The sequence below is a fragment of the Dipodomys ordii genome, unplaced genomic scaffold (genome assembly GCF_000151885.1).
Source record: "Dipodomys ordii isolate 6190 unplaced genomic scaffold, Dord_2.0 Scaffold50, whole genome shotgun sequence".
NCBI lineage: Eukaryota > Metazoa > Chordata > Mammalia > Rodentia > Heteromyidae > Dipodomys > Dipodomys ordii.
This window is the reverse complement of record NW_012267266.1, coordinates 2,374,225-2,391,086: the sequence shown is the minus strand read 5'-3', so window position 1 is coordinate 2,391,086 and position 16,862 is coordinate 2,374,225. Positions and strand designations below refer to the sequence as shown.

Below are 16,862 nucleotides of genomic sequence, written 5' to 3'. Positions count from 1 at the left end.
AGGTGTTACAATTACATGGGCAAGATAATGAGTACATTTCTTATCAAGCATTGTAGCCTCCTCCTTTGTTTCCCCTTCCCATCCCTTCCCATCCCCTCCGCCCCCCCCAATTCTCCCCCCCCCCCACTAAGGTTGTAAAGTTTGTTTTTCGACATAACGACTTGTACATCTTATTGTTGCAATGGGTCCCCCTGTATCCCTATTTAAATGATTTGTTTTTGCCCTTCCCCTCCATAAATTATACCAACATCAAATACAGTGAAAGCAGGGCTTATACCATGGGGGAGGGACATGCAAAGCAACCAAGAAATCATCTTATAAATAAGTTAGAAACAATCGCATGAAAGAAAAAATGAAATGCTTTAATAAGTTTGCATTTCCACTAGTGTAAATGCCACAGCTCACAAGCTATTTGCTTGACTTTGCTATTTTAACTTTCTTTCATTTTTTCCTCTTGTTCTGTACCTCAGTGCTTGCAAGACATGTCTCTCCAGTTTGAGTTATACAATTATGTTTTTAGTTTTCCTGGAAAATTTTATCCTATGTCCAATTTTGTTTGGATTTATCCTATTCATTTTTATGTGTCAATATAGAACATGTTTTTTGTAGAAAAATCTTTCCTTACTTCCAATTACCGTCTAGGCTCTTATAGTTACATAAACTTTCCATCACATAGTAAGCACTATGCACTATTTTAAATATGTGATCATATTCTGTCTCCCTTTTTCATGGCAAGAAATGTGTCTATGTGATTACCATTCATCCTTAACACTCACCACCATGTCTAACACAATATATGACCAATAGATACTTTCTGAATAGTATATTTAGAATTGTATCTTTGGAGGTCCTGGTCTACAATATGATAAAGTTCAGCTTCACAATGAAACTAAGAACTAAATTGTTTCACTTTTTATGCTGTTTGGTTCTGGGTATATTGAGAAATAAATAAATGTTAGTGAGCATTTACTTTTTGCTGTTTCCAAGTAAATATCCTATGGCATATATCCCTTAAAAATAGTAGTATTTCCCTGACAGGAAGTACCCAATCTCCTTCAAACACTGATTTGCATATACAAGGTTCAGTTTGAAGTTCATGGCCTCATTCTTAGTGTTTCATCTCAGAGTACTTGCTAATAGTCAGAAAATACCATTATGTTCCCATTTCCTATTTTTCTGAGAATTTCTTGCCTATTTTTACATAAAAGGGTCCTAACTTTAACTATCTTTAGTTGTCCTATATATTATCTTCCCAGAAAAATTACAGTGTATTTTGAGGCAGGAATCCTATATAAAATATGATTTTTATATCCACCATAGCTCTAGCAGATTATGGTTTATTATGTCAATGAATGTAATGGCATTATATATCACAAAGATTACAACTCAGATTGGAGTAGGAAAGAAAATATTTTAATTGGTGGACAAACAAGATAAATACCTTGTCTCCAACTTATTGACTTTGTCTAACACTGGAAGAGTCGCATGGTGGCGCTGTAGGATAAGGCAGAGAATTTTTTTTAAGAGCAGATGCTTCTCTTAACTGGGAGCATATAAGAAAAAAAGCCTTTGGGGAGAAAAGGCACCACCAACACCGTCTGAACAGGAGTACATATCTATAAATTCTCAAAGGTTCAGATGAGAAGAACAGTCCTGGGAGCTACTAGGGATTGCGCTGAAACATTTTGACAGAAGACATTTGTCCAAGGAGTCATGGAGCTGGGGAAAGAGAGCGCTCAGCAGATAAGGCAAGTGCTGCTTTTCTTTGTTTTCCTGGGAAGGTCCTCGGTTTGTTCTGAGATTTGGAGTTATTCGGTTGCAGAGGAAACTGAGATCGGCTCTTTTGTAGGCAATGTGATTAAAGATATGGGTTCTGGTGTGGAAAACCTGGCTGTGAGAGGTGCCAGGGTCATCTTTGATGACTATAAACCTTACTTGGGTTTGGATCTGCAGACTGGCAACTTGCTCTTAAATGAACGACTGGACCGAGAGGCACTGTGTGATATCACTGAACCCTGCATACTGCATTTCCAGGTGTTATTCGAAAATCCTTTGCAATTTTTCCAAGCTGAGCTTTTGGTTAAAGATATAAATGACCACACTCCTGTGTTCCTAGAAAAACAAATACTTTTAAAAATCTCAGAAGGTACTACTCCAGGAACCTCATTCCAAATGGACAGTGCTCAGGACTTAGATATAGGAAATAATAGTGTTCAAAATTACACAATAAGCCCCAACCCTCATTTTCACCTTAAATTACAAGACAGCGCTGAAGGTAGAAAATACCCAGAGTTGGTACTGATCCAACCTCTAGACAGAGAAAAGGAACCTGAGGTTAGCTTAACGCTAACAGCCGTAGATGGAGGATCAACGCCAAGATCTGGGACTGTGCTGATTAGAGTAGTGGTCATGGATATTAATGACAATGCCCCTGAGTTTGAGAGACCGGTCTATGAGGTTCAAATACCCGAGAACAGCCCTGTGGGCTCCATGGTAATCAAGGTATCTGCTACAGATTCAGATGTAGGAACAAACGGAGAACTCTCTTACTCATTCTCTCATCCCTCTAGAGATGGACTGAAAACATTTGAAATCCATCCAGTTTCTGGAGAAATCCATTTGAAAGGAGTTCTGGATTTTGAGATAATTCGGTCTTACACAATAAACATTCAGGCCATAGATGGTGGGGGTCTTTCTGGGAAATCAGTTATTACTGTTCAGGTTTTAGACGTGAATGACAACCCACCAGAAATAGTCATTACGTCACTTACCACCCTCATACCAGAAAATTTTTCACCTGAGATGGTAGTCGCTGTTTTCAGTTTACGAGACCAAGATGCTGGAGACAATGGAAAGATGATTTGCTCAATTACAGACAACCTCCCCTTTCTCTTAAAACCCACCTTCAAAAATTTCTACACCCTGGTAACAGAACGTCCACTGGATAGAGAGATAAAAGATGAATACAACATCACCATCACCGTCTCCGACTTGGGGACTCCCAGGCTGCAAACCCAGCACACCATCACCCTGCAGGTGTCCGACGTGAACGACAACGCCCCCGAATTCACGCAGTCGTCCTACACCCTGTGGGTCCGCGAGAACAACAGCCCCGCCCTGCACATTGGCACCATCAGCGCCACAGACAGAGACTCGGGCAGCAACGCCCAGCTGACCTACTCGCTGCTGCCCGGCCCGCAGCCCGGCGCCGACGCGGCGGCGGCGCTGGTGTCCATCAACGCGGACAGCGGGCAGCTGTTCGCCCTGAGGGCGCTGGACTATGAGGCCCTGCAGGCGTTCGAGGTGCGCGTGCGCGCCGCCGACCGCGGCTCGCCCCCGCTCAGCAGCCAGGCGCTGGTGCGCGTGCAGGTGCTGGACGCCAACGACAACTCGCCCTTCGTGCTGTACCCGCTGCAGAACGCGTCTGCGCCCTGCACCGAGCTGCTGCCCAGGGCGGCCGAGCCGGGCTACCTGGTGAGCAAGGTGGTGGCGGTGGACCGCGACTCGGGCCAGAACGCCTGGCTGTCGTTCCAGCTGCTCAAGGCCACGGAGCCCGGGCTGTTCAGCGTGTGGCCGCACAATGGCGAGGTGCGCACCGCCAGGCTGCTGAGCGAGCGCGACGCGCCCAAGCACAGGCTGCTGCTGCTGGTCAAGGACAATGGCGAGCCGCCGCGCTCGGCCAGCGTCACGCTGCACGTGCTGCTGGTGGATGGCTTCTCGCAGCCCTACCTGCCGCTGCCCGACGCGGCGGCGCCCGAGCGCCGACCGCCTCACTGCCTACTTGGTCATCGCGCTGGCGGCCGTGTCTTCTCTCTTCCTCTTGTCTCTGCTGCTCTTCGTGGCCGTCAGGCTGTGCAGGAGGAGCAGGGCGCGCTCGCTGGCCGGCTGCGCGCTGCCCGATGGCCCCTTGCCTGGACACCTGCTGGACGTGAGTGGCACGGGGACCCTGTCTCAGTTTTACCAGTATGAAGTTGGTCTCAAAGGAGACTCTGGGAGTAACGAGTTTAAGTTCCTGAAGTCTGTTATTCTGAACCATCGTGGAGCTTTGAATGGGGTAGAAGAAAATCCACCTATGTAAATGGTCTTGTGTAGAATTAGCAACGGGTTCTTTTTTCATGTCGTAGAGGTCAAAGATGTGTTCTTTCTAAATATACTGTGTTTCCATTATACTCTTGTTTTATAAGAATTTTTAATATTCGCCATTATTTTCCTGGTTGAGTCTAGAAAATTTCCTTGAGTATATGCCTATAGTGTCTCTCTCTCTCTTTTTGTCAGTAGTGGGTAGTGGGCCTTGAACTCTGGGCCTGGTCGCTGTCCCTCACCTCTTCAGCTCAAGGCTAGTGCTCTACCACTTGAGCCACAGCGCCCCCTCCCCACCCCCAGTTTTCTGGTGGTTTATTGGAGATCAGCCTCTTGGACTTTCCTGCCTGGGATGGCTTTGAACCACCATCCTCAGATCTCAGCCTCCTGAGTAGCTAGGATTACAGGCATGAGCCACCAGCACCCAGCTTGCCAATAGTCTCTTTTAAAAAAATCATTTCTATTGGAAGGAGATAAAACTTCGTTATTTATTGCTGAAAAGTCACAAATATTTGTTTCATTTATGATCTTCCCAGCATAATCGAGAATATAACCTCACTCTTATTTTCTCTTTGTTGCCCAGAAATTCTTTTCTCAACTTTCAATATTTTGAAGACAAGTATAATTCAAAAATATATTCTGCTTATTCTGACATGCTTCCTTTTCTGGACTATTTAAATGGAGAAATACATGCAAAACCATGGTTTTGTTTTATAGTAGTCTTAAATGGGAAATATTACCACTTCTCCCAAAGTTAAAACTTTCACATATGTCATATAACCTTTAGTATACAATAGGTGTGTACTGCTAAAAAAAACTTTTCACTTATCTCAACAATGATAAAATTTAGACTTTTCTGTGATTTGTTTAGCCCACTCCATTTTTTCTTAAAAAAACTCTCTTCAAAAGGGATGTATTATTGTAGTTGTATTCATTTTATATGATTCAGCTTCATGGTTTCAGAAAATTGGAACTGATAGTAGATGTTACTAAACCTAGTGGGGTTAATCTGATCTTGTGCCAATCAGATGTTTTAGTTTTTACAAAATGACTATAGAACATGATATAATGTAGTATCTATTAGAACATTAACAAATGCTGGGTGATTGTAGCTCAAGCCTAGCTATTTAGGAGGCTGAGATCTGAGTATTGTGATTTGAAGTTAGCCTGTCAAAGTCTGTGAGACATTCATCTCCTGTTAACCACCAAAAAGCCAGAGTGGTGTTGTGGCTCAAGTAGTAGAGCACGAGCTTTACACAAAAAAACTCAGAGCAGACCCCAGCCCTGAGTTCTAGGGCCAGTATTGCCACCAAAAAAAAGTAAGTTAACCAGAAATTAGTGTCATTGACTAGATACATGGACAAATGCTCAAAAAGTCCACTGAGAGACAAAAAGGTTAGAGAGCTCAACTTGTAACCTTGCTGCAGGCTTTCCTGCCATAGATGTTCAAGATCATCTCAAATCAGCTTTCTTACCTGGATTTCTGGGAACTAATACCTATTCTTTTAATTTCTCTGAGCTAACTGAAGGGTTTCCTTGTTAAAAATCACAGTTAGAGATTGTTGCATGCACTGGTAAATTAGAGTTACCATTAGAGTTTTTCTCATAGTTTTCATGTTGATATAATGCTTTGCACTGTATGATGTACTCTTTTGTGAGGTTTATACCCTATTAGTAGTGCTTACAAACTTTCATTAAATTATGCATTTTTGAAAGCCAGGTTGGTGGTACATGCCTGTATTTCTTTCATTCAGGAGGCAAAAGGCTCTTGGAGTCTGAAGTCTATCTGGGCTTTATAGTGAGACCTCAAAAAAGGTATAACTTTGAGAGGAATTAAAGATGTTCCCAGTGTTAACAGCTTTCAGAGTAGTTAGTAGAAATTTTTAGAAAATTCTTCACCTAGGGATTAAGGATATAGCTCATTGGTAGAACACTTGCCTAACACAGTAGAAGCCCTGAATTTATTCCCAGTACCATGAAAGAAAGAAAAGAAGTGTAATAGAGGGGGTGAGATTCATTAGATCACAGGGTAAACCTTTGAGGAGAAGTAATAATGTAAAGCCCCCTGCTGTGTAACTAATATTAGTCAATAAAATAAAAATGAAAAAGTTAAATAAACAAAGGAAATAGGAAAGAAGGGAGGGAGGAAATTCTGCTAACAAGAAAGGACATTTGAATAACATTGTCAATAGAGGCATTGGTGTGAAATAACATTAATATTGTAAAATGTATTCCTAATAAAGATGTATATCATATTTGTACAGTAAGACCTTTTTGTCATATTGTTCCTTTTTTAAAAAAAATGTATGTATCTCTATTGTTGAAAGTGGCTAAATTATTGAATGAAAAAAACATTTTGAAGTTGAGCATCAGTTGCTCCCCCCTTTAATCCTAGCTATTCAGGAGGTTGAGATATAGAGGATTTTTATTCAAAGCCAGCAAAAGCAGAAGAGGTCCATAAGACTCCATGACCAAAATGACCAGAAAAAAAGCAGAGCTCTACCACTACCTCTCAAGTGGTAGAGTACCAGCCAAGCAAGCTGAAAGAGCATAAAGTTCTCTTGTACCTAAAAAATCCATCTTATATCATTCTAAGTTATTTCAAATACTATTCAAGAGCATAGCAAACATCTACTTGCAAACATGTTGTCTAATTTATTCAACTTATATAATTAACTTACATCAGGGTTAAAGAATGTGCATATAGGGGCTAGGGATTTAGTTCCATAAAAAAGTGTTTGCTTAGCAATCCCAAGGCCCTGCATTTGGTTTCCCAACACTAGGAATGAAAAGGAAGCATCTATGGTAGAGAAAGATACACCTGAATGTTTGCATTAATTGTGATTTTATCCACTGATCCATTCAACAAACATGTATTTAGCATTTACTCTGTGCCAAGGTTATTTTAGCTGGGGATGAAGCACTAAACTAAGCATTTTAGCACTTACAGGTGACACAAAAGAAATAAAAATGTATATTTTGCTATGTCAGATAATACATGCTATGGTGTGTGTGGGGGGAACAGGATAAAAAATACCAGTCTCTTCATCTGCATTTTGCCATCGTTGAAAAAGTTCATAAAATTATAATTCTGTGACATTATGTGAAATTCTATCATAATCTAGAATTAACCTTGTTAGAATTATCCTCACCTTTGGTCCTCAGCTCCACCTAGACCTGAGCTCTTCCCTGCCCTACAGTACAGGCCAAACAGCTGTCCGCTCCCTCTTTCCTGCCCAGACCTACCCTGCAGGCACTTACCTTACTTCCACCCTTACTTCCTCCCCTGCCTCACACCTACCTGTCACCTGGATGGGGTAGATGCCATGTGCTCCCCATCTCAGGGAGCTATGGCCCCTCTAATACACCTTATAATAATCTTTCTCCTGTGCCTGTCTGCCTTTGCTGTGGTCCCCTGGGATGGTTGTGAAGGATTCTTACAAACCGGTAGCTTTTCCCATGATGTATTTCAACCACAATAGGGACCACAATTCTGGTGAATAGTTGCATAAACTTTGAAATAAAATCTAGAGGAATTAATCTTTTTGCTGAATTTTAATTAATCAGGGGCTATGTGTTATTAATTTTACAAGATGTTTGATCATTATTATGTCTTCTTTCGTTTCTCAGTTTCCCTCAGGATACCCCCAACCCAGAATACAGGCTCCAGAAGATAGGGGGAATGCCTGAGTTGTTTGCTCAATTATTTTCCCAATCCTAACACATAGCGAATAATCTTTGAATGAAGGAATAAAACTGCATGATTTCATGATTACAACCATCTTCAAGCTTTTATGGGAAAAGTGTAGTAAAACCTTAAGAGGCTAAAACAACACAAGCTAAGCCTTCAAAGAGAAAATGCCAGGAACTCTACTTCAGCATTCCGGAGCAAAAGAAAAGCAGAAGTCAGAGCCCAAAGCCCGTTCTGCTTCTTATCTACACTTCTAAAGAGGTTATTAATGATATAAGTGTAATCAAAGATCGCTCTCTGCCTCGGTTTCCTGTCTCTGTAAGGTACCGCTTGCCCCGGTCCCTGGGAAGGTGTGAGGAGAAGCAAAGATGGACAGCGGATGGGAGTTCAAACAAAGGCAAGTCCTGACCACCTTTCTCTTACTGGGCGTGGTTCAGGCAGGCTGGGAACCCCCGCCGCTATTTTGTAATGAGGAAATAGAGTGGTTCCTTTGTGGCAGACCTGGCTAAGGACCTAGGGCTGGGGAGTCGGGGAAGTAGCTACCCGGGGAGCTCAGGTTAGGTAGCCTCTGAGGATAAGGAACCAGGCTTGCAGCTTGATCTGCAGACTGTAAACTTGATTTTAAATGAGAAACTCGACCGAGAGGAGCTGACCCCACGGAGCCCTCTGTAATGCCTTTCCAAGTGTTACTGCAAAGGCCATTGGAAGGATTTCGGGCTGAGTTCCTGGTGGGAGACATAAACGATCATTCTCCTGAGTTTTCTGAAAGAGAAATGACCCTGAAAAGACTAAAGACTAGCTCTCCCGGTACTGTGTTTCCTCTGAAAAGAGCTCAGGACTTGGATGCGGGCAACAACAATGTTAAAAACTATACTATTGGTCCCAATTTGTATTTCCGTGTTTCCACCAAAACCCGCGGGGATGGCAGGAAATACCCAGAGCTTGTGCTGGATCAGGAACTGGATCGCAGGGAGCTGGCTGAGTTCAGATTAGCCCTGACAGCATTAGATGGTGGCTTTCCAACCCGTTCCTGCACTACCCTGATTCGTGTCCTGGTCTTGGATGTCAATGATAATGCCCCGGAATTTGCTCAGGAGCTTTATGACGTATAAATCCCAGAAATCAGTCCTTTAGATGCAAGGGTGTCCGCTAGGGATTTAGATTCTGGAACAAATGGAGAGATATCATACTCTATTTTTTATAGTTCTCTGGAGATAGGTAAAACTTTTGAGCTAAGCAGCTTTTCAGGAGAAGTCCTACTAAGAAAAGAATTAGATTTTGAGACAAGATCCTCCTAAGAGCTAGATATAGAGGTATCTGCTGGCAGAGGACTTTCTGGAAAATGTTCTGTCTCTATTAAAGTTGTGGATGTTAACGATAATTACCCAGAACTAATTATTTCATCGCTTACCAGTCCTTTTCCTGAAAATTCCCCTGAGACAGAAGTGGCTCTGTTTAGAACTCAGGACCGAGACTCTGGAGAAAATGGAAAGATGGTTTGATCCAATCAGAATGACATTCCTTTCACACTAAAACTTTCCATTGAGAACTTCTACAGGCTGATAACATAAGGGGCACTGGACCTGGAAACCAGATCCGAGTACAATATGACCATCACTATCTGCAAACCCAGCACACCTTCACCCTGCAGGAGTCCGACGTGAACGACAACGCCCCCGAATTCACGCAGTCGTCCTACACCCTGTGGGTCCGCGAGAACAACAGCCCCGCCCTGCACATTGGCACCATCAGCGCCACAGACAGAGACTCGGGCAGCAACGCCCAGCTGACCTACTCGCTGCTGCCCGGCCCGCAGCCCGGCGCCGACGCGGCGGCGGCGCTGGTGTCCATCAACGCGGACAGCGGGCAGCTGTTCGCCCTGAGGGCGCTGGACTATGAGGCCCTGCAGGCGTTCGAGGTGCGCGTGCGCGCTCGCCCCCGCTCAGCAGCCAGGCGCTGGTGCGCGTGCAGGTGCTGGACGCCAACGACAACTCGCCCTTCGTGCTGTACCCGCTGCAGAACGCGTCTGCGCCCTGCACCGAGCTGCTGCCCAGGGCGGCCGAGCCGGGCTACCTGGTGAGCAAGGTGGTGGCGGTGGACCGCGACTCGGGCCAGAACGCCTGGCTGTCGTTCCAGCTGCTCAAGGCCACGGAGCCCGGGCTGTTCAGCGTGTGGCCGCACAATGGCGAGGTGCGCACCGCCAGGCTGCTGAGCGAGCGCGACGCGCCCAAGCACAGGCTGCTGCTGCTGGTCAAGGACAATGGCGAGCCGCCGCGCTCGGCCAGCGTCACGCTGCACGTGCTGCTGGTGGATGGCTTCTCGCAGCCCTACCTGCCGCTGCCCGACGCGGCGGCGCCCGAGCGCGCGCAGCCCGACCGCCTCACTGCCTACTTGGTCATCGCGCTGGCGGCTGTGACTTCTCTTGTCCTCTTGTCTCTGCTGCTAATCGTGGCGGTGTGGCTGTGCAGGAGAAGAGCATGCTCGCGAGGTGGCTGTTCGGTTCCGGACGGCTCCTTTCCTGGTCAAGTGTTGGACGTGAGTGGCATGGGGATTTGTCCCACAGCTCCAAGAATGAGGTGAGTCTGCCAGGAGGTTTTGGGACCAATGAGTTCACATTCTTGAAGCCTATTATCTCCAATATTTTAGGCCAGGATCCTGAACCAAAATTAGAGGATAATCTCTGTCCAAATAATATAGATATAAGAAACCTATCTGTTGTCTATTAGTTTTTTTCTACTTTTTTTAAACCTTTGTAGCTTTGTTTGTATTTTTTATGTTTCGTGGATTGAATGAAGGGCCTTGTGCATGCTAGAGAAGTGCTCTGTTACTGAGCTACATCTTCAACCTTTTTCTACATTTTTTTGAATGCTGTTCACCTTTGTTGCTGGTTTGTTTGCTGTATAGTTTTTACAAGTATTCTATTAGTAAATATTTTACATCAAGTATATATATTCTGGATTTAATACTTAGTATTCAATCTCAAAGAATAATGTAAGGGTTAACTGCTCCTAATAAATATAATTCTAGTTAAAAACTTGTTTCCCACAACATCACAATTGAATATTTGCTGTTTTTATATGCTTCCACCATATCACACAGCAATGTTTGTTTTTTTTTCTTTTTCTTTTTTTTCCCCCCCCAGGGCTGAGGACCGAACCCAGGGCCTTGCGTGGCCGGGTGGGTGCCCTTCCGCTGGGCTAAACCCCCAGCCCCACACAGCAATGTTTGTATCCCTCTTTGTCTTTAAAATTTGGAAATCTTTTTACTTTTTATTACTTACACAGCTATGACTGTTCAGTAATTCAGTTTCTGTTTGGGATGTAAGTTCACTAATGCTTTTTTCCTTTCATTCTTCTTGAATGTATCTTCAATTTTCCAATAAGCATCAATATGTATAACTGAAGGTGTTTATTTCAATCCTATACTTGTAATCATTAGATTTTTGTCCTAAAATAAATATATCATTTCATGATTTTTTTTCTTTTTCATCTTTTTATAATCTAACTTAATATAGTGAATACTACTGGTTCTTTCTTATCTTGACTGAGTTATGGTCCTCTTAATGTTCTTGACTTGTTCACTGATACCAAGATTGATCATGTTTATAATATTTCTGGAGGGTCAACAGACTCAAAGCCTAAGCAATCCATTCCTTACAATTATCCCTTCCTATGTCAAAGAAATTCTCCAAGTAAGCTCCAAATTCTTTGTTTAAAAGAACTTTGGATAGCATAGCATGCAAATATCTACTTGCCTTTGAGTGATTACATTGTTCAGATCATAAGGAATTTGGAAAAATACATTTAGAGTTAATATTAAATAACCAAACACAATGCATTGAAAGGATATGTTGAAGGATATATTGATGAATGATTTGGGGAAATCATTGGTAGAAATATTATATCCTTAATTATATCCACATCCTTTTCCAGCAACCTATTAGTATGTCAACTTATATTGTGAAAATGAATTGTGCAAGTAAAATTAAAGTTGCTAACCATCTAAACTTCAAATAATGAGAATATCTTAGATAATTGGATAGGCCTGATTCAGCTAGATATAAGATTGTACAAGTAGAGTTGAATCTTCCCTGAAACAAAGTAGAAACTCCAAATAAGGACAGCATGTTTGCCTTGTTTCAATATTCTAGCATGCCCTTAAACTGCGTATAACACAGCTCTGGGAATGCTTTAGTCAGCTCCCACAAAGGATAAGTCACTATCTTCAATAAATCATTTTATATATTTCTTTAGGTTCTGTTTCTCTAGTTTGGATCCTGACTGGTACAGATTTTGGTACCTATAGTGGAATGTCATAGTAACAAATATCAAAACCCATGTACATGGCTTTTGAATTGAGCAGTGGGTAAGGGGTTTAAGAATTTGGAGAAGGATGGTAGAAAAATCCTAGATTTCTTTGGAGAGACTGTTAGTAGAGATGTAGAACTAATGTGCTAGTGACAACTTAAAATAAAATGGATATATAGAGAAGAATATATTTTATTGACTACATAAATCATTTAAGTCAGATTGTAAGAAAAATGGTCATTAAGGTTTTCTGTTAATGAATACTGAAACATGAAGAAAACGTTATTCGAAATCAAGGTAGAAGACAATTTAGGTGAATTGAAACCTGCTTAATGTTGACTGTTTAGTTGAGAACATTTCCAAGCAAAGGATTTAAAATACATTCTGAATGGTTTTATATTTTCTGCTTGTAGTAACATGGAAGAAAAAATATGAGAAGAATTCGGTTGGAGAAAGAACTGATGAACATGAAGAAACCAGGATGTGATGATTAGGGAAATTCTCAGCCTATTCACATTGCAAACAATGTTGACTTTAGGGGATTCCTTGGCAGGAATTGAACTCTGGAGAGAAAGCTAAGGTGTAGTGGTAAAAACTTTGTGCCTATGTCTTGAAAGAATGAGAAGACTCTTTGATAAGGATAGACCTGTGACCAGTTCGCCTCAATAGAAACTCAGAATATACATAGAAGTATTCAAGAAAGAACTATGAATGGATTTTTTATCTTATGAACTTCCTTCCTTCCTTCCTTCCTTCCTTCCTTTCATTTTACTGGTCCTGGGGTTTGAGCTCAGGGCCTGGGCATTGTCTCTGAGACCCTTTGTGCTCAAGGCTAACACTCTACCACTATTAGCCACAGCAAAACTTCCAGGTTTTGAGTGGATAATTAAAGATGAGTCTTATGGGGACTTTGCTGCCCCGGCTCGCTTGGAACTGCAATCCTCAGATCTCAGCCTCCGGAATAGCTAGGATTACAGGTGTGAGCCATCAGCACCCAGCTTCATAGATTTTTATAAATGTTACACTCACAGAAATATGCCCAGTTTGAACTGAAAGGTATTAGTATACTTTTTAATTTAGCAAGAGATTTGTATCCTTTTCTCCCAAACAAAGCCAAATGACATGGAATGATATATTACTTTGGTGATTGTTAATGGATATTTTAAGCCTGATTAGAATAGACCTCACTTAGGAATTAAATCTGCTTTAAATCCAATAAAAACTTAAAATTTTGTCTCAATTACTGCATCAGTAGCCTGAAATCACTAAAGAAATTTTATCAATGTCTAGCAACACCTTTTTTGTGATGTCTCATGTCAAGAACTAGGGTTATTTAAATGTTTGGAATATGCAAACCCATAGTTCTTATAATTAATGAACACTGGACATTAAATTTGACATGAAAAAATTTTAAAACATATGAAGTACTTTGACTAAGTTCTGTCTCACTCTGAAATTTTTTATGACAGTTTTAAATCTGACCTATCTTAGGAGAGCATACATTCTTGATTTTCACAGACCAAAAGAAGGGCAGTTAAAAATATTATTGATCATAATTTCTTTTTTCTTTTTTTGGGGGGAGGGTCCGGTCGTGGGGCCTGAACTCTGGGCCTGGGCGCTGTCCCTCAGCTCTTCAGCTCAAGGCTAGTGAAGTTTTATTATTATCATATTTTTGCATGGCCCCTTCTGCTTTTGTGGTGCTGAGGAATCAAACCCAGGGCCTCATGCATGCAAGGCAAGCACTCTACCACTGAGCCACCTTCCCAGCCCTTGACCATAATTTCTTGAAGTTACTTGTCTTATTCATCTAGCCTGTCCCCAAATATTACTCCAGATGGTAACTACTGATTACAGTTTTCAAAATCATGTTTGACAGATTTAAGCTTTTCTGTAAGTCTTACTATACTTTTTTGTCAGTTGTGGGGCTTGAACTCAGGACCTGGGCTCTGTCCCTGAGCCCTTCTGCTCAAGGCTAGCACTCTACTACCTTGACCCACAGTGCCACTTTGAGTTTTTGAGTGGTTAATTGGAGATAAGAGTCTCATAGTGACTTTTCTGCCTGGGCTGGCCTTGACCCACAATCCTCAGATCTCAACCTCCTGAGTTGCTAGGTTTACAGGCATGAGCCACTGGTGCAGCAGTCTTACTATACTTTAATTACAACTTTTAGAAACTTGTACTTCATCTTAACACAAAATGTGCTTATCAGAACAAACTTATATGAACTTAATACCTTTGTATTTGTCTAAATTTTCATGGCTTCTATCATTAGAAACCTAATCAAATTAGCCCAAATTGGAGAACAATTCACAGAGAACATTGGGCTATATAATTTAAGGTATGTTTGGAAATGAAAACTGACAAGCCTTTAAGATAACTAGAATCGGGACTGGGAAGGTAGCTCAGTGGTAGAGCGCTTGTCTTGCATGCTCGAGGCCCTGGGTTCGATTCCTCAGCACCACATAAGCAAAAAGAAAAAAGCCGGAAGTAGCGTGTGGCTCAAGTGGTAGAGCGCTAGCCTTGAGCAGAAGAGCTGAGGGACAGTGCCCAGGCCCAGAGTTCAGGCCCCACGACCGGACCCAAAAAAATTAAAAAAAAAAAAAGATAACTAGAAACAAGGACTGGAGAAACCATCCTACCTGTTTGGGTTTGGATAAGAAGTGGCCTTCAATAGGTTCATGTATTGGCCACTTTGTTCTTATATGACACTATTCAAAGTGACTGGGTCATGCATATGCTAACTTTATCAATATGTTAATATATTGAGTTTATAGCTGACTAGCTTTAGACAATGAGGCCCAAGAAGAAGAAGTACATCACAGGAAAGCATATCCTTTAAGAAAATTGGGACCTGGACATTGAAATGTCTTCTTTTTCTATCTCCTTGACAGAGTATGACACAGAGTATGACCGCCTCCTCTGTCATGCTCTTGCCAACATGATACTCTGCTTAACCACAGACCCAAAGTACTGAAGCCAGCTCATGGACTGAAATCTCTGAAACTGTGAGCTAAATAAATCTTTCTCAACTTGAGTTGCTTTTCTCAAGTATATATCACAGTGATGGGAAATGGAATACACTAGCCCATGTATTCTTTTTTTCTTTTACCTGCTGATTTCATTCCCTTTCACAAAGTCCATCTTCCTTCACATAGAGAAAAAAAAATTTCTCAAAAGAAAAGAGATGCCAATTTTAGAAAGTTTGATGGACTTTATTGGTTCTAAGTAGGCAATGTGTGTGTGTGTGTGTGTGTGTGTGTGTGTGTGTGTGTGTGTGTTAGAAACCTGACTGTTTGCTTTGATTTCATGTAACTATAATGGGAATAGAAGATGTATTTCCTCCCCAGAATATAGATAGATGAATGTGTACAGACTAGAGTATTTACCAACACCAGTGACTTACAGATAAGGTAATCAAAGTTTTATTATTATCATATTTTTGCATGGCCCCAGAATTGTGAAACTATTATTCCCCAATCAGCACAATAGAGTATTTCAATTACTTCAAGCATCCAAACATTTGTCTGAAAAATGGTTTAGGTGACAATGGAAACTCACTACAATGGACTTTGTAAAGTGCTGAGCTCACCAGAGAACTTAGGCTCGCAAAGTGCCAGGGGCTCACACTCCTAGCTAATCACGAGGCTGATCTGAGGATTATGGATCAAAGCCAGCCCGTAAAAGTCTTATCTTCAATTAACAACCAAAAAGGCCAGAAATGGAGCTGTGGCTCAAGTAGGAGAGTGCCTTGAGCAGAAAAGTTCAGGGAAGCTAGATGCTGGTGCTTCATACCTGTAATCCTAGCTACTCAGGAAGCTGAGATCTGAGGATGATGGTTCAAAACCAGCCTGAGCAAGAAAGTCCATGAGACTCTTATCTCCAATAAACCACCAAAAAAACCGGAAGTAGCACTGTGGCTCAAGCGGTAGAGCACTTGCCTTGACCTGAAGAGCTGAGGGACATCACCCAGGCCCAGAGTCCAAGCCCCACAACCAACAAAAGAAAGAATAGGGACTGCATCTAGGACCTGAATTCAAGCCCCAATGCCACTATACACACCCTCCACCACAGAAAGAGAGAGAGAGAGAGAGAGAGAGAGAGAGAGAGAGAGAGAGAGAGAGACTGAGAGAGTGATGCTAGCCCGAGCTGACTATGCAGCGTGGTGGCAATTGATGGTTCTACCTTGTAATATGAGAAATGAGGGAGGCCTGTAAGTAACATCTATTTCTTCATCAAAATCCCCATTAGATTATTCATTTCTTCTAATACACATATCAGAATGCTTAGCACAGTTTCAGTGAATTTTTTCCCCACACACTTACATATCCTCTTAGTAATAGGTAAAAAAATAAGTGCAGGGACTGGGAATGTGGCTTAGTGGTAGAGTGCTTGCCTAGCATGCATAAAGCCCTGGATGTCATTCCTCAGTACCACATAAACAGAAAAAGCCAGAAATGGTGCTGTGGCTCAAGCAATAGAGTGCTAGCTTTGAGCAAAAGCAGCTCAGGGATAGGACCCAGCCTTAAGCTGAAGCCCCAGAACTGGCTAATATATATATGTGCAATAACAAAGTAAATATATGTAGATATTTTGTTGTTTCTGGTTCTGATTGCAGAGGTCATTTTTGCCAGATGTTATGTGACTGACTAGGACATTTTCAAAATACCTGGTGAAGTTGGGCAGCAGCTACACCTGTAATCCTAGCTACTCAGGAGACAGATTTGAGGATCATAGTTTGAAGCCAGCCTAGGCAGGAAACTACCAGACACTTTATCTTCAATTAA

General features: G+C 42.1%; 1 protein-coding gene and 1 pseudogene across 1 annotated transcript; both read left to right on the top strand.

Moving 5' to 3' along the window:
- The first annotated feature begins 1,713 nt into the window (after positions 1 to 1,713).
- On the top strand, positions 1,714 to 4,078 carry LOC105988617 (protocadherin beta-18-like). Its single transcript, XM_013020288.1, is given in 2 exon segments — positions 1,714 to 3,761; positions 3,763 to 4,078. Coding segments are annotated over 2 exon segments (2,364 nt in total).
- Positions 4,079 to 8,139: 4,061 nt separating this feature from the next.
- LOC105988616 lies at positions 8,140 to 10,497 on the top strand (annotated as a pseudogene).
- The last annotated feature ends 6,365 nt before the right edge of the window (positions 10,498 to 16,862 follow it).